Source organism: Leucoraja erinacea, chromosome 28 (assembly GCF_028641065.1).
Source record: "Leucoraja erinacea ecotype New England chromosome 28, Leri_hhj_1, whole genome shotgun sequence".
Taxonomy (NCBI): domain Eukaryota; kingdom Metazoa; phylum Chordata; class Chondrichthyes; order Rajiformes; family Rajidae; genus Leucoraja; species Leucoraja erinaceus.
Genome location: NC_073404.1, coordinates 5,333,698 through 5,351,845, shown reverse-complemented (window position 1 = coordinate 5,351,845; position 18,148 = coordinate 5,333,698). Strand labels below are relative to the sequence as shown.

The window sequence follows — 18,148 nt, the reverse complement described above, 5'->3', positions numbered from 1 at the left end:
GAGTTTCTCCGGCATTTTTGTCTACCTTCGATTTTCCAGCATCTGCAGCTCCTTCTTAAACAATCATCTTAATGATTTCTGTTGTCCGATTGTCTGAACACTACAAACACAAAGTCGCTTTGTATTTGCACGGTGGCGCAGCAGTAGAGTTGCTGCCTTGCAGCGTCAGAGACCCGACTTCCACCCTGACTACGGGTGCTGTCTGTACGGAGTTTGAACGTTCTCCCCGTGAACTGCGTGGGTTTTCTCCAAGATCTTCGGCTTCCCCCCACACTCCAAAGACATACAGTTTTGTGGGTTAATTGGCCTGGTGTAAATGTAAATTGTTCCTAGTGTGTGTAGGATAGTGTTAATGTGTAGGGATCGCTGGGCGGTGCGGACTCTGTGGGCCAAAGGGCCTGTTTCCGCGCTGTACCTCTCAGCTAAAATAAAAACAATCGCCTACTTTACATCCGCATCTTTTATACATAAAAATAGGGGTTTTTTTTTGTAAGCACATGCATTAGGGGCGGCACATTAACACAGCGGTAGAGATGCTGCTGCCTGACTCAGGTTCGTTGTCTCAGAGACTGACAATTAAAATTGAATCTGAATCTGAATCTGGGTTCGATCCTGACTACAGATCTCTCCGTTCATTCTCCCCATGACATCGTGGGTTTTCTCCGGGATCTCCGGTTTCCTCCTACGCTCCAAAGACGTACGGGTTAATTGGCTTGGGTAAAACATTGTAAACTGTCCCTTATGTGTAGGATAGTGCGAGTGTATGGGGATCACTGGTCTGCACGGTCTCGGTCGGGCGAAGGGCCTGTTTCCACGCTGCATCTCTAAAATCTAAAATCGCTCCAATAACAAGTTGCCCACTCTGACTATTACTGACAATTGGGTGGCACAGAGTCACATTGGGTAGAGCCACTACCTCACAGCGCCAGAGTCCTGGGTTCGATCCTGGTCGTGGGGGCTGTCTGCGTGGCGTCTGCACGTTTTCCCTGTGACTGCGTGGGTTTCCACCGGCAGCTCTGGTTTCCTCCCACATCGCCAAATATGCGCGGTGGTTAAGTCCAGTTTCTTTCACCTAAGGAAGCTGGCGAAGGTGAAGCCCATTCTCGAGCGGCAGCATTTTGAGACAGTAATCCATGCCTTTATTACATCTAGGCTGGATTACTGTAACGCGCTCTATTTTGGTGTTGCTCGTTCTTCACTGGCTCGTCTCCAGTTGGTTCAGAATGCTGCTGCTCGCCTTTTAACAGGGACTCGAAAGAGGGAGCACATATCGCCAATTCTGGCCTCCCTACATTGGCTCCCGGTGCACTTTCGAGTTCATTTTAAGATACTGTTATTTGTTTTTAAATCTCTGAATGGGCTCGCCCCGCCTTACCTCTCTGAGCTGCTCCACCCATACGCTCCTGCCCGGTCCCTCAGGTCAGCTGGTCAGCTGCTCCTGGAGGTACCGAGGTCTAGTCGGAGGCTCAGAGGGGATAGAGCCTTCTCTGTTGCTGCTCCGGCACTCTGGAACACCCTGCCGTTGCACATCAGACAGGCCCCCTCACTGTCCATCTTCAAATCCAGTGTTAAAACACATTTGTACTCCCTGGCTTTTGACCATGCCTGAGGCTTTGCTTCTGTTTGTGGTGTTTTTGATGTTTCTTTATTTTACATGTCTTTTCCTACTATTTCTTTTGATTGTTATTTTTTGGTGTGTATTAACTTTTTTGTCAATGATTAGTGATGTACAGCACTTTGTCGCAGCTATGTTTGTTTTTAAAGTGCTCTATAAATAAAATTATTATTATTATTATCCCAAAGATGTGTATGTGGGTTTGTAGGTTAATTGGCCTCTGAAAATTGCTCCCAGTGTGTATGAGAATGTGGGATAACTAGTGTTAGTGGGTGATCACTGGTCGGCATGGACTCGGTGGGCTGAAGGGTCTGTTTCAATGCTGTATCTCTAAACTGAACTGATACTAAGCTTGTGACTCGAGTCGGAGGCAGGGTCTGGACCCGAAAAGTCACCTATTCCTTCTCTCCAGAGATACTGCCCGACCCGTGGAGCTACTCCAGCTTTTTTGTGTTTATCTTCAGTGTAAACCAGCATCTGCAGTTCCTTCCTGCACACAAATCTTGTGGTGGTTGTTGCAAAAGCAGGTTTGTGTCGATATGTTGTAATCGGGCTCCAATTGTCCGGCTTCTGCCTTGCAGTGTGTGAGTCATGCGGCAGTTTTTGTTTAAAAGACACAACACGATCCTGGCTGCAACTCAAATTATATCACACAGGTCTCATTCCAAGGACACATGCCAGAGATTTAGGCTTAGAGCTAAGACTTACAAAAGCAAGAGCCTTTGCCAACCTTCCACTTCTGTGCAAGCCACACTCCCACAATGAAAAAAATCCCTGGAAATCCAAGATCATTTTCCACATTTTGGGAACTATCTCACAATAAGGTACTTATCAACAAATCCACCATTGATTTTCGAAACAAAGAACTGCAGGCGCTGGATTACAGCAACAAAAAAGACACAACGTGCTGGAGTAACTCAGCGGGTCAGGCAGCATTTGTGGAGAACATGGATAGGTGGTGTTTCGAGTCGGGACCCTTCTTCACAGACTGGGTCTGAATGAATCTGAAGAAAGGTCCCGACCCGAAATGTTGCCCAACCATGTTCTCCCGTGTTGCTGCCTGACCCGCTGAGTTATTCCAGCACTTTGTGTCACCATTGCACAAGTCAAGAGTGTTTTATTGTCATATGTCCCAGATAGTAGTAATAGTAATAGTAATATTTATTTATATAGCACTTTTAAACAAAATCACTTTGAACCAAAGTGCTTTACAGAGATTGATTAAACTAATTGAATAGATTAAATGTCAATAAATCCATATAAAAGAAAAAAGAAAAAGAAAAAAGACACAGAACAGTACACTATAGAAATCAACAAGAAACGTCCCCCCATAGCAGAATTCACTGTAAGGGAAGGCACTAAAAATATCCAGTTCTCCCCCTCATAGTCCACCCGAGGTCGGGGTCTATATGTGGCCTCCTCAGCCAACTCAGATAGAACAGATGATATATCCCAGAGAGTTTATAGTTTAGAGATACTGCATGAAAAGAGGCCCAGAGGCCATACGTTGCTATCTGAAGGAATCTGAAGAAGGGTACAGGCCTGAAACGTCACATATCCACATTCTCCAGAGATGCTGCCTGACCCGCTGAATTACTCCAGCACCTTGTGCCTGTTTGTTCACCGTTTTAATGGTGGGTCGGCTTCCTAAAGCAAAATCTATGGCTCACCCCACACAAGTTCACTGAAACCAGTTGCAAAGAAATCGACCGTCAGCCGAGGGGAAACGTGCTAATTCAGCACAGACTCGCGTTCGAATCAGAGACCTTCCTAATCACTACAGCTGCTGCATCAACCCGCAGAGTCATTTAGAGAGTTACGTTATGGAAAGAAGTTGGTACTTGTTAAAAGTGCTGCTTCTGGCCAGGATGTTAGTGCAATTTGCAGCAGTGACCAGCAATATTTTGTTTCCAAGCTGCTTCCACCAGGTTGTGTGGGTGTAGAGCTGCATGCTAAGACATGATTGCCAGAGCAGATAATAAGTGCATTTTCCTTTCGTTAGTTCAGTTCAGTTCAGTGTATGTAGTGCAGTTCAGTTCAGAGATGCGGTCACAGGATGAGAACATGCAAACTCCACACCGACTCTTTCGCATCCACTGCCAACACACTCGGGGCAATTTACAGAGACCAATTAACCCACAAACCCGCACATCTTTGCGTTGTGGGAGGAAACTGGGGGGGGAACCATGTGGTCACAGAGAGAACATGCAAACTCCACATAGACAGCAGCGAGTCCGTACCGACCAGCGATCGACTCGTACAATATCACTATCGTAAACACTGGGGACAATTTACAGAAGGCCATTATCCTACAAATCCGCACATTTTTGGAATGCGAGAGGAAACACACACGGTCACAAGGCGAACGTGCAAACTCCACACAGGCAGCACCCGTAGTTAGGATTGAACCTGGGTCTCTGGCACTGTGAAGCAGCAGCTCTATTGCTGCACCAATGTGCTGCCATTACAGTGCATTCAGAAAGTATTCAGACCCCCTTCACTTTTTCCACATTTTGTTACGTTATAGCCTTATTTTAAAATAGATTAAATTCTTTTTTTTTTAAATCATCAATCTACACACAATACCCCAGAATGAAGAAGCAAAAACAGGTGTTTATAAATTTTTGCAAAGTAATTAAAAAAAAAAAACCTGAAATATCATATTTACATAAGTATTCAGACCCTTTGCTATCACACTCAAAATTGAGCTTAGGTTCATCCTGTTTCCATTGACTGTTCTTGAGATGTTTCTACAACCTGGAGTCCACCAGTGGTAAATTAAATTGATTGGACATGATTTGGAAAGGCAAACACCTGTCTATATAAGGTCACACAGTTGACAGTGCAGGTCAGAGCAAAAACCAAGCCATGAAGACAAAGGAATTGTCCATAGACCTCCGAGACAGGATTGTGTCGAGACACAGATCTGGGGAAGGGTATAAAACAATTTCTGCAGCATTGCAGGTCCCGAAGAGCACAGTGGCCTCCGTCATTCTTAAATGGAAGAACTTTGAAACCACCAGGACTCTTCGTAGAGCTGGCCGCCCGGCCAAACTGAGCAATCGGGGGAGAAGGGCCTTGGTCGGGGAGGTGAGCAAGAACCCGATGGTCACTCTGGCAGAGCTCCAGAGTTCCTCTGTGGAGATGGGAGAACCTTCCAGAAGGACAACTGTATCTGCAGCACTCCACCAATCAGGCCTTTATGGTAGAATGGCCAGACGGAAGCCACTCCTCCGTAAAAGGAACATGACAGCCTGCTTGGAGTTTGCCAAAAGGCACGTGAAACAAGATTCTCTGGTCTGATGAAACCAAGATTGATCTATTTGGCCTGAATGCCAAGCGTCACGTCTAGAGGAAACTCGCACCGCTCATCACCTGGCCAATATTGTACCTACGGTGAAGCATGGTGGTGGCAGCATCATGTGGGGATGTTTTTTCAGCGGCAGGAACCGAGAGACTATGTCAGGATCGAGGGAAAGATGAACGGAGCAAAGTACAGAGAGATCCTTGATGAAAACCTTCTCCAGAGCGTTCTGGACCTCAGACTGGGGCGGAGGTTCACCTTCCAACAGGACAATGACCCTAAGCACACAGCCAAGACAACGCAGGAGTGGCTGTGTGACAAGTCTGTGAATGTCCCTGAGTGGCCCAGTCAGAGCCCGGACTTGAACCCGATCGAACAACTCTGGAGGGACCTGAAAATAGCTGTGCATCGACGCTCCCCATCCAACCTGACAGAGCTTGAGAGGATCTGCAGAGAAGAGTGGGAGAAACTATCCAAATACAGGTGTGCCAAGCTTGCAGCGTCATACCCAAGAAGACCTGAGGCTGTAATCGCTGCCAAAGGTGCCTCAACAAAGTACGGAGTAAAGGGTCTGAATATTTATGTAAATGTGATATTTCAGTTATTTCTTTTTAATTACTTTCCAAAGATTTCTAAACACCTGTTTTCACTTTTATATTATGGCGTGATGTGTGTAGGTTGGTGAAAAAAAATGAATTTAATCAATTTTAGAATAAGGCTGTAACGTAACAAAATGTGGAAAAAATGAAGGGGTCTGAATACTTTCTGAATACACTGTTTGTCTAATTATTTCCACGGTTAGTTTTTTTGCTGCAGATTTCAGTCTTTCGTGTTCCCGACTCCTCCTGCGATCAGCCCCGCAGCCCTGCCTGCAGCAGCTAAAATGTAGGATGTTTAAAAAGAGGAACCGTTGGTGGAAGCACAACGTGGACAAGATGAGAGTTGTGTAAATTAGCAGAGAGATGAGAGCATGGCATCATTCAGGCCGTGCCCTCTGCTCACTTCTACCACCGGGCAGGAGGTACAGAAACCTGAAGTCCCACACCACCACGTTACATAGAAACATAGAAAATAGATGCAGGAGGAGGCCATTCGGCCCTTCGAGCCAGCACCGCCATTCATTGTGATCAAGGCTGATCGTCCCCAATCAATAACCCGTGCCTGCCTTCTCCCCGTATCCCTTGATTCCACTAACCCCGAGAGCTCTATCTAACTCTCTCTTAAATCCATCCGGTGATTTGGCCTCCACTGCCCTCTGTGGCAGGGAATTCCACAAATTTACAACTCTCTGGGTGAAAATGTTTTTTCGCACCTCAGTCTTAAATGGCCTCCCCTTTATTTTAAGACTGTGTGGCCCCTGGTTCTGGACCCGCCCAACATTGGGAACATTTTTCCTGCATCTAGCTTGTCCAGTCCTTTTATCATTTTATATGTGTCTATAAGATATCCCCTCATCTTTCTAAACTCCAGTGAATACAAGCCTAGTCTTTTCAATGTTTCCTCATATGACGTCCATTCTTACAAGCATCAGGTTCTTAAGTTGACCTGCACACAATCCTAACCCTACTTCTATTGACCACCTGATGGACACAAAATGCTGGAGTAATTCAGTGGGTCAGGCAGCATTTCTGGGGAAAAGGAATGGGTGACGTTTTCGGGGCAGGACTCTTCTTCAGACTGAGAGTCAGGGGAGAGGGAAACAAGAGATATGGATGGTGATAGAGAGAGAAATGGATAAAATGAATCAAAGATATGCAAAACAGTGACGGTGATCAAATAAATGGTCCATTGTTGCTTGTGGGCTGTGATAATGTCCTTGAGTGGCCCAGCCAGAGCCCATAAGTTACCCAATGAAACTCAACAGGACAGCAGTGAAACTGGTACGACGACTAGGGTGGGGGCGGGACGGAGAAAGAGGGGCTGCAGCTGGGACTTTGAAAACGGCTCCAAAACCTGGCGACTCTTGCTTGCGAATTTAGTGGGCTGATACTATGCATTATGCACTTAATCAGCAATTGTACTCTTGCTTGGCAATAATCTTACTGGTCTGTATCGAAAAAAGGAATTTCCCTGTACCTTGGTACACGTGATAATAGTGCGGCACGGTGGAGCAGCGGTAGAGTTGCTGCCTTACAGCGCCAGAGACCCGGGTTCCATCCTGACTACAGGCGCTGTCCGTAAAGAGTTTGCACGTTCTCCCTGACACCGCATGGGTTTTTCCCGGGTGCTCCGGTTTCTTCCCACACTCTAAAGATGTGCAGGTTTGTAGGCTAATTGGCTTCGGTAAAAAAAAAATACAAGCTGTCCCTAGTGTGTAGGTTGGTGCTAGTGTGCGGGGTGATCCCTTGTCGACGTGGACTCGGTGGGCCAAAGGGCCTGTTTCCACGATGTATCTCTAAACAAAACTAAAATGAAACCATCAAAACTCTGTCCTGTCGATCGATCCCAGAGAATATAAAACCACGTATCCAGGCCATCTATAAGGGTGTTGAGACCATGATGCTTCCCAACCTGCCAGAGGTCTGCACGAATGATTGGGTGAATCGAGTTCATATCCTACAGCAGTTGGGGAAATCTAAATTCAATTAATTAAAGCAACTCTGCAATTGAAAAGCTAATGTAAGCAAAGGTGACCCTGTACAAGGTACAAGATTTTTATTCAGAACCCATGTGTTTCATTCATGTTCTAGCGTAGGATCAGTAGCAATACACTGAAAACACATCAGACACTTGGAAGACTGCAGAGCAGATAAAGAATAATAATACACTGTATTATTATAATAACTGCCCAATAAATAACTGTAAAAAATGAATTTGTTCTTATTCCACATACTTTCATGTTTCTAAATTATTGGTGGAGAGCAAGAAATAAAAGTAGAACGGGCCACAAATATTCAACCAGTCAGGACCATATTCGTGAAGAGGGAAACGAGATTAATATCCCAAGACCTATAGATAGACACAAAGTGCTGGAGTAACTCAGCGGGACAGAAGAGAAGGAAAGGGTGACGTTTCGGGTCGAGACCCTTCTTCAGTTGAGTTTAGTTTAGGAATACAAGGTACAAGACTTTTATTAAGAACCCATGTGATTCATTAGTGTCCTTTCGGGAGGGTAATCTGGTCTTTATGTGGCTCCACACACGGACAACATTGAATGGGGTTTCTAGGAAGGAACTGCAGACACAAAATGCCGGAGTAACTCAGCGGGACAGGCAGCATCTTTGGAGTGAAGGGATAGGCGAGGTTTCGGGTCGAATGGAAATGACTAGACAACTCCCCTGTTCAAGAAGACTTTGGTTAGGCCGCATTTGGAGTGCAGTGTGCAGTTCTGGTCGCCCCATTGCAGGAAGAATGTGGAGATTCTTGAAAGGGTGCAGAGGAGGTTTACCAGAATGATGCCTGGATTAGGAGGCATTAGCTACTGGGAGAGAGGTTGGACAGACTTGGGATGTTTTCTGTGGAATGCCGGAAGTCGAGTGAAGACCTGATAGAAGCATATACAATTATGAGAGGCATTGATTGGGTAGACAGTCAGAACATTCTTCTCAGGATGGAAATATCGAATACTGAAGGGTGAAGCTTTAAGGGGCAAAGCTTAAAGGAGATGTACGGGGCAAGTTCAGGTGGCACGGTGGCGCAGCAGTAGAGTTGCTGCCTTACAGCGTCAGAGACCCAGGTCCCGTCCTGACCAGATACGATCCTGATTGGCCACATCTTCCCGTCTCCGCCCATTTCTGCTTTCCGCAGAGACCGTTCCCTCCGTAACTCCCTGGTCAACTCGTCCCTTCCTACCCAAACCACCCCCTCCCCAGGTACTTTCCCCTGCAACCGCAGGAGATGCAACACCTGTCCCTTTACCTCCTCCCTCGACTCCATCCAAGGACCCAAACAGTCTTTCCAGGTGAGGCAGATGTTCACTTGCACCTCCTCCAGCCTCATCTACCGCATCCGCTGTTCCAGGTGTCAACTTCTCTACATCGGCGAGACCAAGCGCAGGCTCGGCGATCATTTCGCTGAACACCTCCGCTCAGTCAGTCTTAACCTAGCTGATCTCTCGGTGGCTCAGCACTTCAATTCCCCCTCCCATTCGCAATCTGACCTTTCTGTCCTGGGCCTCCTCCATTGTCAGAGTGAGGCCCAACGCAAATTGGAGGAACAGCACCTCATATTTCGCTTGGGTAGTTTACACCCCAGCGAGCGGTATGAACATTGACTTCTCTAACTTCAGGTAGCCCTTGCTTTCACTCTCCTTCCCCTCCTCATTTCCAGTTCTCCCACTAGTCCCACCGTCTCCGCCCACTTTCTTTCTTTGTCCTACCCCTTCCCCTAACATCAGTCTGAAGAAGGATCTCAACCCGAAACTTCGCCAATTTATTCTCTCCATAGATGCTGCCTCACTCGCTGAGTTTCTCCAGCATTTTGTGTCTACCCAAACCAGGTTTGATCCTGACCAGGTTTTCCCTGGATGTTCTGGCTTCCTCCCACACTCCAAAGATCTATAGGTGTGTAGGTTAATTGCCTTGTGTAAATTGTCCCTTGTGTGCAGGATAGTGTTAGTGTATGGGGGTGAGCACGGACTCAGTGGGCTGAAGGGCCTGTTTTCATGCTGTATCGCTAACGTTTTTTTTTTTTAAACACAGAGGGTGGTTTACTAGAATGTTGCCTGGGTTTCAACAACTAAGTTACAGAGAAAGGTTGAATAAGTTAGGTCTTTATTCTCTGGAGCGCAGAAGGTTAAGGGGGGGGACTTGATAGAGGTCTTTAAAATGATGAGAGGGATAGACAGAGTTGATGTGGACCAGCTTTTCCCTTTGAGAATAGGCAAGATTCAAACAAGAGGACATGACTTCAGAATTAAGGGACAGAAGTTTAGGGGTAACATGAGGGGGAACTTCTTTACTCAGAGTGTGAGTGGTAGCAGTGTGGAATGAGCTTCCAGTGGAAGTGGTGGAGGCAGGTTTGTTGGTATCATTTAAAAATAAATTGGATAGGCATATGGATGAGAAGGGAATGGAGGGTTATGGTATGAGTGCAGGCAGGTGGGACTAAGGGAAAAAAGTTGTTCGGCACGGACTTGTAGGGCCGAGATGGCCTGTTTCCGTGCTGTAATTATTATATGGTTATATGGTGGGTTCCTGGAGCACACCCATTGGGGTGGTGGAGGATGCAGATACGAGAGTGGCGTTTAAAAATACCTTTGGATGGGCACATGGATATGCAGGGAGTGGAGGGATATGGATCACGTGCAGGCATACAAGGGCTGGTCTTGACATCTTGTTCAGCACAGACATTGTTTAGTTTAGTGCCACGTGTACCGAGGTACAGTGAAAAGCTTTATGAAAGACACTGTACCTCTGTACACTAAACAGTGACAATAAACCAAACAGAAGGGTCTGTTCATGTGCTGTCCTGTGCTATTTTCTACCAGAGCAGGAAGGGGATTGCACAATAAATGGCCATGCCATGTAACCAAAAATAAATAGATTAGAATCTGGGGTACACAAAAATGCTGGAGAAACTCAGCGGGTACAGCAGCATCTATGGAGCGAAGGAACTAGGCGACGTTTCGGGCCGAAACCCTTCTTCAGACTAGATTAGAATCTGTCACACAAAGGGAGAGGTGGGTGTGTGGAACAAGCTGTCAGAGGAGGTAGTTGAGGCAGAAACTATCCCAACATTTAAGAAACGGTTAGGCAGGTACATGGATAGGACAGGTTTGGAGGGATATGGACCAAATGCTGGCAGGTGGGACCAAATGTAGCTGGGACATGTTGGCCAGTGTGGGCAAGTTGGGCCTGTTTCCACACTGTATCACTCTATGACTGCATTTGTCGTGGTTCAAGGGGTTGACGACACATTTCGAAACTCCCCCAAAAAACTCCCGATGCACTGTGTGGTGAATCTGTGGAATCCTTTGCCATGGAAGGCTGTGGAGGCCAAGTCAGTGGATATTTTTAAGGCAGAGATAGATGGATTCTTGAATAGTGCGGGTGCCAGGGGTTACGGGGAGAAGGGAGGAGAATGGGATTGAGAGAGAAACGTAGATTGTCCACGATTGAATGGTGGGAGTAGACTTGATGGGCCGAATGGCCTAATTCTTCTCCTGTCACTTATGAACTATTCGCATCTTGTTCAGGTTCTTGCAAAAACAATCTGATCATCTGTCAGTTAACATGCAATTATCAACGCTATTATGTCTTTTAACCCTCACAGCACTGTGTGGAAATAGCAACCTGGACTTATTTACAGTCTGTAGCCTACATCAAGTCAAGTCAAGTCAAGTTTATTCGGCACCTACACATACGAGATGTGCAGTAAAATGAAAAGTGGCAATGCCTGCGGATTGTGCAAAATAAAAAAACACAAAACAGAATCACATATATTGCATGTTACATATTTGTGGGAGGGAAAAAAGAAGAAAAAACAGCAATTTTAAAAAGACACCACACAACAGTAAGTTGGTAACTAGCAGACGTTGACAGTAAACACATCAGGCACTTGAAGACAGCAGAGCAGATAAAGAATAATAATACCCCGTATTATTACAATAACTGCACAATAACCAAGTTAAAAAATCAATTTGTTTAAGAAGGAACTGCAGATGCTGGAAAATTCTATTCCCCTCATGATCTTACACACTATAAGATCATCCCTGATCCTCCTGCACTCGCCTGCTCAACCTGTCCCTATAGCTCAGGCCCTCGAATCCTGGCAACATCCTTGTAAATCATTTCCAGCTTAACAACACCAATCCAACAACAAAGGATGACTTAAACTGAATACAATACTCTAAATATAGCCTCAACAAGGTCTTGTACAACTGTAACATGACCTCCCAATCTCTATACTCAATATGTGCAGGAAGGAACTGCAGATGCTGGTTTACACCAAAGGTAGACACGAAAAAAAGCTGGAGAAAATCAGCTAATATCACTGGAGAAAAGGAGAAGAAAAGGAAGGACGTCCTTGTGATTGAGGCAGTTCACGAGATTGATCCCTGGGATGGTGGCACTGTCATATGAGGAAAGATTGGAAAGACTAGGCTTGTATTCACTGGAGTTTAGAAGGATGAGGGGGTATCTTATAGAAACATATAAAATTATAAAAGGACTGGACAAGTTAGATGCAGGAAAAATGCTCCCAATGTTGGGCGAGTCCAGAACCAGGGGCCACAGTCCTAGACTAAAGGGGAGGTAAATTAAGACCGAGGTGAGAAAAAACTTTTTCACCCATAGAGTTGTGAATGTATGGAATTCCCTGCCACAGAGGGCAGTGGAGGCCAAGTCACTGGATGGATTTAAGAGAGAGTTAGATAGAGCTCTAGGGGCTAGTGGAGTCAAGGGATATGGAGAGAAGGCAGGCACGGGTTATTGATGGGGGACGATCAGCCATGATCACAATGAATGGCGGTGATGGTTCGAAGGGCCGAATGGCCTCCTCCTGCACCTATTTTCTATGTTTCTATGACTAGGTGACGTTTTGTGTCGAGACCCTTTCTCCTGACTTGTTGCGTTACTCCAGCATTTTGGGTCTATCTTCTATACTCAGTACTCTGATTCATGAGGCCAACGTACTGAAAGCCTTCTTCACCACCCTGTCTGTGACGCCATTGTCAAGGTGAGACTCGATGGGCTGAAGGGCCTGTTCCCATGCTGTGTCTCTAAAACTGAAAGTAAAACTTAATTACGCACGAAAGCAGCAAAGTGCAACAGGAACCCACAAGGTTGTGACTGAGGCAACAATGTTCCCGTAGAGCTGAGCTACAATTCCTGTCCGCTCTGGTCACAAAATGAAAAAGTTTCGCAAGGCAGAATTGCAGAAATGCAGAAATTCAGGAAGCAAAAATTACAAAGCAAGAAAAAAAAAAAAAAAATGTGAAGGGCCTGGAATGAGTGGAAGTGGATAGGATGCTTCCACTAGTGGGAGAGTCTAGGATTAGAGATCATAGCCTCAACATTAAAGGACGTTTAATTCTGAATTAAAGGAGGTGAGGAGGAATTTCTTTAGGGTCAGAGGGTGGTGAATCTGTGGAATTCATTGCTGTGGAGGCCAGGTCAATAGATATTTTTAAGGTGCAGATTGATAGATTCTTGATTAGTACAGGTGTCAGGGGAGAATGGGGAGAAGGCAGGAGAATGGGGTTGAGAGGGAAAGATAGATCTGCCATGATTGAATGGCGGAGTAGACTTGATGGGCCGAATGGCCTAATTCTGCTCCTATCGCTTATGAACATGAAAATCTGAGGAAATACTGCAAATTAATTAAGATCGCTGTAGTTTTATTGCGGGGTTTAAAAATGATTCCCTTCTTTGATTTCTGTGTAGGTTCGGGAATTACTGTTGTTCAAGAAGAATAACTGGACTCTTTGCCTTTGAAGATTTTGATTAAACAATGCCTGCAACAATTGTATATAGGAAACTTGACATCCTGATGTTTGAAACATTACAACACTTAAGTTTAGTTTAGAGATTCTATATGGAAACAGGACCTTCGGCCCATTGAGCCTGCACCGACCAGCGATCCCTGTACACTAGCACTATCCTACACACACACTAGGGACAATTTACAATTTTTATCAAAACCATTTAATCTACAAACCTGCATGTCTTTGGAGTGTGGGAGGGAACCGGAGCACCCGGAGGACAAGCTAGATGCAGGGAAAATGTTCCCAACGTTGGGCAAGTCCAGAGCCAGGGGCACACAGTCTTAGACTAAAGGGGAGGCCATTTAAGACTGAGGTGAGAAAAAACGTTCTCACCCAGAGAGTTGTGAATTTGTGGAATTCCCTGCCACAGAGGGCAGTGGAGGCCAAATCACTGGATGGATTTAAAAGAGAGAGTTAGATAAAGCTCTAGGGGCTAGTGGAATCAAGGGATATGGGGAGAAGGCAGGCACGGGTTATTGATTGGGGACGATCAGCCATGATCATAATGAATGGTGGTGCTGGCTCGAAGGGCCGAATGGCTTCCTCCTGAACTTATTTTCTATGTTTCTATGTTTCACCCGGGGAAAACCCACGTGGTCGCAGGGAGAACGTACAAACTCTGTACAGACAGCACCCCTAGTCAGCATCGTACCTTGGTCTCTGGCGCTGTAAGGCAGAAACTATACCGCTGCGCCATTGTGTCACCCTTTGATTTGAGATAATAATGTGTACCAAAAGAGATCACCACAAGAAATACCAGGACTGATGCAAACACCAAGTCATGAAACAAACACATTGCCTTTAACACAGACCGTATTGTCATTTCAATACAGAAACGGGCCATTCGGCCCACTTCATTCATGCTGCCCATGTCCATCTCACTGAGAATCCTGCTGAATTTGCTAACATTAGTTTGTAACATAATTCCAACACTATTAAGAGCACACTTACTCATCCCAACCCTTCATAATACGATGTTTACATAAAATATCAAACTTTTTACTTGCTCACGTTGAAATCGTTTTTGATTTTTTAATTAAATTCTGCATAGATGCACCAAATTTCTTCCCGGAAAATGCCAACATCACAGAAGCTTGATCACAAAAGCCGAGAGTTTCATTTGATTATGTACTTTCCAGCAAACAGTAGTCCCATTCTAGAGTGGCAACAAAAAACTTAACAACAGCCCTCAACAGAACAGTGGAATTATAGAAATTGAAAACCTTTTCAACAAACATCATCATAGCCACAAATCTGACTGTTATAAAGAGACACGGCAGTCTGATCATTGTGTGTGTGTAGGAAGGAATTGCAGAGGCTGGTTTAAACTGAAGACAGACACAAAGATCTGGAGTAACTCAGCGGGACAGGCAGCATCTCTGGGAAAGAGGAATGGGTGACGTCATCTCTATCTCTTGTTGAGATATCTCTTGTTGAGGTATCTCTCGTTTTCCTCCCCCCCCCCCCCCCCCCCGACTCTCAGTCTGAAGAAGGGCCTCGACCCGAAACGTCACCTATTCCTTTTCACCAGTGATGCTGCCCGACTCGCTGAGTTACTCTGGCTTTTTGCATCTCTCTGCGGTTTGATCATTCACTTTCCACGACAGTTCGGTCGAAGTTACTAGAAACTCTCCATGTTGTTCATACCTGGATGTATCGCAAGGCACTCCGCAAAACACTGAGGTTTGAAGTTTTCTTCTCATCCAGATTGGGAATGTTCTTTTTCAATGTCTCAAAACATTCCTTTAAGTGAGCCCTCCTGTCAACCAACAAATGCAAATGGAGACCATGAAACTCTGCTGGTTTCAAAAAGGACTCATTTCCTCCATCTTCCAACCAGACAGAATACTGATAGAAGCCGGTACATACCTATTCTTCTCCAGTTTATTGTGCACCTCCCGCGTCCCTGCCCTGAAATCAGAAAGAACGCCTCATTTACACATTATTCTGGACACCCAACCAAACGTCACACAACCTAATATAACGAGAGAAAGTATAAAGGTGACAAGGATGTACAAGGAACTGTAGATGCTGGTTTAAACAACAAAAAACCACACAGAGTGCTAGAATAATTTAGTGACTTTAGCAGCCTTCATAAAGGTAACAATGTCATTGTCACAAAATAAGACACAAACTGCTGGAATAACTCAGCAGGTTAAGCAGCCTTTATAAGGGAAATAGCCCTGTCCCACAGTGCAAGTTTATTCAAGTGCTCTCCAGAGTTAAAAAAAAAAAATCAGACTCGTGGTAAGCACGGAGAATGAACGTAGCGGGTACGCCGGAGCTCGGGGACATCTCTTAGCGCTAACAGCAGGTACGCGGGAAGATTTGCTAACGGCAGGTACTCGGGAAGATTTGCTAACGGCAGGTAAGCACGGGAAGACTCGTGAAGATTTTTCAACCTGTTGAAAAATGTCCACAAGACCCCAGAGTACCGACGAGCGGCCATTACCGTAAATCTCAGAGTTCGAATCAGGGCAAACTCGGGAGAACTCTTGGAATGAACTCGTACCGTGGGACAGGGGTTTAACAATTTAATTTTCATAAAAGAAGACACACCAAGTGCTAGAATAACGCAGCGGGTCAGGGATCTCTCATAAAGGTAACAATGCAATAACAAGGAACTGCAGATGCTGGTTTAAACCAACAAAAGACACACAGTGCTGGAGTAACTCAGCGGGTCAAGGATCTCTCATAACGATAACAATCCAATAACAAGGAACTGCAGATGCTGGTTTATACCAACAAAAGACACAAAGTGCTGGAGTAACTCTGCGGGTCAGGCAGCATCTCTGGAGAACGTGGATGGGTGACGTTTCGGGGGGAGACCCTTCTTCAGTCTGATTGCAGCGGTTAGGAAGGCTGGAAGGTTTTGAGAGGCAGATGGTGCGGCACGGTGGCACAGCGGTAGTTGCTGCCTCACCACAATTGTGTTAGTGTGCGGGGATCGCTGGTCGGCGCGGACTCGGTGGGCCGAAGGGCCTGTTTCTCGCTGTATCTCTAAACTAAGGTCATTGAACAAAGGCCAGAAATGAAAAAGACAGGTGTGAGCCCACAAAGGATAAAGAACTGTGAATTGTGAAACTCTAGGGTACAGAAGTTATAAATTGTGTAGCCCGTGGAGGTGGGGGGGGGGGACAATGGGATTGTCTGAAATAACTCAGCAGGTCAGAAACATCTGGAGACCATGGATAGATGCTGTTTCAGGTCGCGACCTATCTCGAGTCCCGCAATGAGGGAGGATCTCGTTGAAACTTACCGAATAATGAAAGGTCTGGATCAAGGATGTTTCCACTAGTGGGAAAGTCTAGGACCAGAGGGCACAGCCTCAGAATAAAAGGACGTACATTCAGAAATGTGGCGAGGAGGAATTTCTTTAGTCAGAGGGTGGAGAAATTGTGGAATTCATCGCCACCGACAGCTGTGGAGGCCAAGTCAATGGACATTTTTAAGGCAGAGATTTTGACAGATTCTTGATTGGTGCGGGTGTCAGGGGTTAGGGGGAGAAGGCAGGAGAATGGGGTTGAGAGGGAAAGATAGATCAGCCATGATTGAATGGCGGAGTGGACTTGATGGGCCGAATGGTCAAATTCTGCTCCTAGAACTTATGAACGTACGAGATCCTGCACCACTTTGTGTCTTTTTTTTGGTAAGCCAGCGTCTGCAGTTCCTTGTGACGGCAATGTAATTTCCATGTTCATTTACCGCTGTTCCAAGAATCAGTCGATACCAGTTGCTCTGCACTTTTCCCATTCATTCCCGCATGGCCTGCTATCCTTAAATCTAATCCAAGTCTGAATCCAAGAAGGGTCTTGACCCGAAACATCGCCCATTCCTTCTCTCCACAGGTGCTGTGCCTGTCCCAGAGTTACTCCAGCTTTGTGTGTTTATCTTCAGTTCAAACCAACATCTGCCCGTTGCTGTCTGTACGGAATTTGTACATTCTCCCCGTGATCCGCCGGTTGCTCCGGTTTCTTCGCACACGCCAAAGACGCGCAGGTTTGTCGGTTAATTAGCTTCGGTAAAATTGTAAATTGTCCCTAATGTGTCGGATAGTGCTTGTGTACGGGGATCGCTGGTCGGCACCAGGGGTCTAATTCCACACTGGACCCCGAAATTAAATTAAAGACACAGTATGGAAACCGTCTCTTTGCCCCACCGAGTCCACACTGACCGTCGATCATCCATGCACACAAGTTCTATTCATCTCATCAATTTCTCCTTCGATATAGAACAGTTCAGGAACAGGCCCTTTGGCCCACAATGTCTGTGCCAAACATGATGGCGAAACCTGCCTGCACATAATCCATTCCCTGCATATCCATGTGCCTATCCAAAAGTCTCTCAAATGAAACTATCGTATCTGCCTCCACCATCACCCCCTGGCAGCAGGTTCCAGGACCCCATCACCTTCTGTGTAAACAGAACTGGCCCCGCACATCTCCTTTGAACTTTGCCCCACAAACCTTACACTTTTACCCGCTAGTTTTTGATTATTGCCGTCCTGGTTACTCTATCTCTTCCTCTCATCATTTTACAAACTTCAATCAGGTTTCCTCTCAACCTCCAGTGTCCCAGTTAAATACCCTCTAATCCCGGCATCATTCCCGTAAACTTCCTCTGGGCCCTTTCCAAAGCCTCCACATCCTTCCTTTAATGAGGAAGTTCTGCACGCAATATTCTAAATGTGACCTCACCAAAGTCTTAGAAAGTTGCGCCATGACCCTGACAGTTGTACACAATACTCCGACCAATGCCAACTAGCATGCCGTACGCCTTCTGTACCACTCTATCTACTTGTGTT

At 45.8% G+C, this 18,148-nt stretch overlaps 1 protein-coding gene across 1 annotated transcript in view; it reads right to left on the bottom strand.

The window, feature by feature from the left end:
- Nucleotides 1-18,148, bottom strand: part of mnta (MAX network transcriptional repressor a) — a 119,844-nt gene that overhangs the window by 67,914 nt on the left and 33,782 nt on the right. Inside the window, 2 exon segments of the mRNA XM_055657573.1 lie at nucleotides 14,992-15,103; nucleotides 15,214-15,255. Coding sequence (XP_055513548.1) covers nucleotides 14,992-15,103; nucleotides 15,214-15,255 — 154 coding nt within the window.